General features: G+C 42.8%; 1 protein-coding gene across 2 annotated transcripts in view; it reads right to left on the bottom strand.

Annotated features, from left to right (window-relative positions):
* The window catches only part of LOC127567006 (uncharacterized), a 35,586-nt gene extending 31,087 nt beyond the window's left edge, over positions 1–4,499 (bottom strand). The window contains exons 1-2 of one of the 2 annotated variants that reach the window (XM_052009614.1): positions 4,146–4,499; positions 585–783 (exon numbers count right to left, since the gene is read on the bottom strand). In XM_052009614.1, coding sequence (XP_051865574.1) covers positions 585–783; positions 4,146–4,201 — 255 coding nt within the window. In that variant the 5' untranslated portion in view covers positions 4,202–4,499. The remainder of the gene's footprint in view (positions 1–584; positions 784–4,145) is intronic. The other variant, XM_052009613.1, reaches the window with a different exon arrangement.
* Between the last annotated feature and the right edge of the window lie 1,501 nt (positions 4,500–6,000).

Consider the following 6,000-nt stretch of genomic DNA (forward strand, 5'->3'; position numbering starts at 1 on the left):
ACCCCAATGGAGTGACTGCTTGGAACTCCTTAGCTAAAATTCCAATGATCCATCTTAAAACTAAAATACTGCTTGTAGCTGGTCAGATGATGACAATTAAATTCCTTCAAGTGTAATCGGACTCTAAGTTGGAATTCCTTTCCTTTAAATGGGCTGTTTCTGTGTACATCCTAATTGTCCCAACTGGTCTGGGAATGTTCATGGTTCACATGAGCCTCCTTCCACTCACCTTCAGACCCTATCAACATGTCCTTTATTTAACTTCCTCTTAACTGCATTGTTGCTGTTTACTTCAACAACTTTTCACATTCTGGGTAAATAGATTTCACCAGAACTAGAGTTTTAATAATTACTGTATATAGCCCCTAGTTCTGATCTCACTTGCAAGTGAAAATTTCTTTTCTAAATCTGCCCTGTGAAACCCTTTGATCATCTCAAATCTATCACATCACTAACTTGGGCTGACCACAGATCTCCACTGTCGGTGGGGGGGGGGGTGGCTGGAGAAAGAGCCCCAGCCTGTTTAACTTTTTGCACAAAATCTAAATGTTCTCTGAAGTTTGTGTACATTGGGCAAGTCTTACCTTCTGGAAGTTTCGATCCCAATTTTGATGCAACTTTTTGAAGTCTGGAACAGATTTTACTTTGAACTTTTTCACTGGCACAGGTAGTCTGCTCCCACGCTTCATAATTCCTTTCTCTGGCCTCACTGGTTCTGGGCAGTTTTCTTTGTTGGCCTCTGCCAACTTTACAGATCGAGCTTTGTGAGTGAGACGTTCATTTCTGCCCAGAAACCAGATAAGAGTTATTTTGTGGCAAATCACAAAGCACATAATACCAAAGCAAAATAATGGTATTTTATTTTTCTGTCAGGTATACTGAAGCTGTGTACCTGCAAGTGTATGCCTTCAGCAACTGGGGGACCTTGAATCAAGGTGGATGTTGATGATGGGTCTGAACTGAAATTTATTGACCCAAAATGTGAACTGTTTCCTCACTCCACAGATGCTGCCCAACACGCTGAGCATTTCCAACTTTCCATATTTATTGATTCAAATTGTCCTGTGTGCAATCCACATACTTTTGAAAACTTATTCCAGATCTTCTGCATATGACACAGATATGGAGGCTACACAGTGAGCAGTGATATCAAATGGCATTTTGACATCAGTTGCACAATTGAGGTCTACAATAGTGTTGGCAACTCGCATAAACGACCCCAAGAGGGTTGAGAGCTACTTTGGCACAAGTTAAAGGGAACTGTTTTACCTGGTCTGCTAGCATGGAGTCAGGGACAGATGTCTTTTGGCAGGTAGGTCCTTAAACATTGCTTGTTGTTTATCACCAAAGCCACCGGTAGCCTTGAATGCATCCTGGACCCCAGTCTAACACCAAGTCTGACTCCTAATATTCCTTCTGCAAAGTTGCCCCTTCTGTTTTATGCTCTAATCGACCTCCACCACTGTAACCACCTCCACCAAAGTCCTGATCTTTTCTATCAGGATCCTGTCATCTCTCAACCCCATAATTACTGTCACTCTAATGCACGATCTATGATTTCCTCTGCTAGGTCCAAAATTAGAGCAAAAGCTTTGTAAATATGTATGCTGTGCTTTGGGCCTTGCACAAGATTGAATACTGCTGCCCAGGGCCCCAACATCCCTACCATCTAGCAATGCCATTAATCCCACATTGGATGGGACACTCCAGAATCTGAAAGGAAACTTGGCTGTCCCACGTGATTTTGGCAACCTTCCCATTAAGCCAATGGAAGGGGCATGAGCTGGAGGAATCCCAGACTAAAAAAAACAACCCAGTGATCTAAATATGCAACTTGCAGCAAACTTTGAAGCCCTTCATGTGATCACTAGAATTACTAGTGTAGCAGTAGAAGGGGTAAAATGACTCTGGATTCTTAACTACTACCATCACATCTGCCTGGGGTTTTCTCGACCATAAGTCTGCACCCTACTACTTCCTGCATTGCCAAACTGGTTGACTTTCCGAGAGTAGTTGTACAGATTGTGTTCAGTGCAAAGTGGGCCTTGCACATCAGGCATGGCAGTCAGTCTCCAAGGTAATGGGGCATCATCCAATGTGGGCATAGCAGTGGCTGGACATTGGGAGGGCTATGAAGAGATTATCTACAAGGAGAGATTAGTCAAATGGGGCCTGTAGTCTTTTGGGATTTAAGAATGAGAGGTGATCTCACTTTAAAAAAATGGGGGTTTAAAATATAAATATGGGGCTTGGGGTGTAGGCATGACTCTTCCCCTGGCTGGGGTGTCTAAGACTGGGAGTGGATGTCACACTGAAATTAAGGGATTGCCATTCAGGACAGATGAAAAAATTCTTGGAGGGTGATGAATCTTTGGAATTCTCTGCCCATAAGGGATACAAGAGGTCAATTCACTGACTATATTCAAGATATGATAGATTTTTTGATATTAAAGGGAATGGAGCATTTGGGTTACTGCAGCAAAAGGAAACTGAGGTTAAAAAGATCAGCCACTATTATTGAACAGCAGACCTGGCACAATGGGCTGAATGGCCTACTCCTGCTTTTATTTCTCTCAGGGCTGGGTAGAAGCTGCAGATCAGGAGACGCTGGACACTGGGAGAGTTCAACTTTGCTTGCACCTTGAGACACTGCTATGCAAAGTACCTTTTTTTATTGGTTCTACTAGGATTGCTGGTGGTGTCTGACACGAGGGCTAAGAGATGCAACTAGCTCTGACTTCTAAAGTTATGGAGGCAACTGCTGGCAGACCTTTAAGGTCTGACCCAGTGGGAATGAGGATGCAACTTGGTAAAGCCCTGCCCACAACTATCCCTTAATCTTGCAATACAATCTTTGGGGGGGGAGAAGAGAAGAAACTACTGCTGTGCCCACTCAAAACAAGCAAAGGCTCCCTACAATGCACCAGTTTGACTACTAAGAATTACTAAGTAATAGAACCCACTGCTACATGAAGCTATTTTGCATCATTAAACAAAGAATGTTAATTATGTGCCCAATCACAATTTGTTTGGCAAATTCATTAATTATGAACTAAAGCATATTAACAATTGTTTAGTTTATTTCCTCTAATATGATAAACATCCAAGAATCACTCCAAAATACTATTGCTTTTTCTGATCCTTTACTCACTCCAGAGAAGTGAGTTTTTGAGCTCCAGAGAAACACTTTCTCTACTAATGCCTGCTTTGAGTTTTTGTAAATATTACCTGCAGGTTTCTCATCTTTCAAGTTCTCATTCCTGTCATTTATCTCCCCACCCCACAGAAAGCTCCTGCAAGGATGGCCCAATTCCACTACACTTCTCTCAAAGACATCACAAAAGCTCAACACATTCACTGAGATTCCCTAGCCACCTAGTTTACAAGTTCCATCCCAGCACACATTTGTGTATTATTGTAAGTGGGTCACAATATCTTGGTCAGATCTTCAATATAATGAAGAGAACATTCTATTAAATTTTGCAGAGAGAAGGTACAATCTGCCTGCTTAATTGGCCATACTGGTACCAATCTTAATTTCGTTGAGTGTCAGCTGCAACTTGATTGATACCTTGGGTTGAAAGATGGTGTGTTTGAGTACGAGTACAAAATATCAAACTTAAAAAAAGTCGTGCTACTACTAGGGGAGTCTTGCGCCATTGAAGATGTAGTCTTTTGGATCAAATGTTGAACTGAGACCTCATCCACCCTCCTGGGTCAGACAAAAGATCCCATGGCATCGTTTAAGAATGTAGAGTATTACCCCAATGTCTTGATTAATACATATCCCTCAACAAACATAAGTTACATAATTTGGCCATTGCCATTTGTGGGAATTTTCTGCACACAAATTGCCTTCAGTGCCTTTTACTTACAACGTGACTACACTTCGAAAGTGCTTAATTGGTTGTACAAAGCTCTGGGGCTATCTGAAGTGGGGGGGGGGGGGAAGAGTGCAAAACAAATCCAAATCTGCCCCTTTTTTTAAAAAAAATTAACCAATCAATAAAAATATTGGCAGTCACATCTCAGAGACAAGTTAGATTCACGTGAACGCAGTTGTTCTGAACCGTCGGCTGTGATTCTTCTCGGACGCGATCGGAAAACGAGAAGGGGGGAGGGGGTCGCCCACCGAAGATCCTCACCTGGGAGCTGCCGCAACCGGGCTCCGAAGGTTCGCTTTCCTCAAGGCCGCTGCCATGGCGAACTTTTCTTTTGCGAGTGAGGCGCCCGAGTTTCAACGTTCACGCCTTTCCCCCTCGACCCTTCTTGTTTCAGTCACAACAACAAAGCCGCCTTTGCCCCAGCAGAGAGCCGTTTCTCTCCCGCTGCCCGACACCGCCAGCTCGCTCTCTCCGCACGGCTTCAATTTTTCCTCGTTCCGTTCGTACAAAAAAAAGCAAACCCTCTATTGGCCCGCTCCTCCGTCGAACCGTCCAATCCAGCGCCGCGGACCAAAAACATCACCAAGGCAACCCGCAGAAGTCTCGTCAATACTCACGAGGTTTCTGCGAGTTTGAAATATAAACAGAATATGCTGGAACCGCAGAGCAGGTCAGGTATTGTGTGAGGAATGTGAAGGGGTTAATGGGGGTAGACCCGACGTTCTAACTCGGGGGGGCGGGGAGAGAGAGAGAGAAAGAAAGAAAGAAAGCAAGCAAGCAAGCAAGTTAGTTAGTTAGTTTGAAGTTACAGAAAAAGTGGGGGAGTGACGGATAGAACAAAGGGATTATCTATGATAGGGTGAGGCCAGGGTTGCTGTGGGGATAAGCTGTTGAAGGGGGCAGTTAGAGGGGGACAACAAAATATGAAGTATTGCGAATAGTAAGTCAGAGAAAAACTGAGCCAACGTCACAGACTGGTCACACAGCAGTGAGAGAAAGGATATTAAGTCTGGAAGGCTGCATTGTGCCCACACAGAAAATGAAGTGTTTTCCCTCAGGATTGCATTGGGTTTCATTATAACAGTGCAGGAGGTCATGGAAAGAGAAATCAAGGTGGAATAGTAAGTTCTATGAGTTTGAGGGAGAGAGGTGATGTGTGCAGCTCTGGGCTTAGCATAGCAGGTGTTTAGATGATATGAGGACCAATGTTTGAATTTAATTTGCTGTTTTTTATGTTAATTATCTAGGTTATTGATTGTGCCCCTTTTTTAAAAAAAGGGGAAATTTATTTGCTTAAGTCAATAGCTGATTCGTGACATAAGTGATTCCAGCTGAAAACCTGAATCAAAAATAGAGAATGCTGGAAATGCCCAGCAGGTCAAGTAGCATCTGTGGAAAGAGAAACAGTTGATGTTTCAGGTCTGGGATTCTTTGTCAGAACTTGGAGAAGTTAAAAATAGTTGAGTGTCAGCCAGCTCAGTCAAAAAGTTGTGGGTTCAGGTGCCATTCCAAAGGCCCAGGCAGAAAAATCTTGGGGCATGTTCCAGTGTAATATTGCAGGCGTTGTCACATATTGTGAATGCTTCAGGTGAGGTATTAAATGAGGGCTGTACTGATTGTCTAAAATAGAAGTAGATGATCCCTTGCACTATTTTGAAGAATTACCTGATCATATTTCCAAAAAAATCCCTGGTTACTATCATATCACTATTTGTGTAAGTTTAGGATGTTAAATATGAAAGTTCCAGTGTAAATGGAAATTTTGTGTTCTAAATAGAAGGAAGAAGTCAACCTCAAACTATTTGTAGTCAGCTGGAGTGAAAGAGAGGGATAGCTTTGTCTATCTTGTGCCATTCATCCAGAAAGAAGAGTAGTTTCTTGCCTTCCCTCCAGGTGAAGACAGGATGAACTTTAGCAGAAAAGTCAATTCTAGAGGACATGGATTTAAGTTAATTGGTAGAAAGATTAGAGAGGAGTTGAGGAAATTTTTACCTGGCGTACTAAGGGTCTATAACTCACTGTCTGCAAGGGTGGTGGAGGAAGAAACCCTCAACACATGTAAAATGGAAACAGGATGAGGACTTGAAGAGCCATAACTTTCAAGGCAGTGGATTAA

Source organism: Pristis pectinata, chromosome X (genome assembly GCF_009764475.1).
Source record: "Pristis pectinata isolate sPriPec2 chromosome X, sPriPec2.1.pri, whole genome shotgun sequence".
NCBI classification, from domain to species: Eukaryota; Metazoa; Chordata; class Chondrichthyes; order Rhinopristiformes; family Pristidae; genus Pristis; species Pristis pectinata.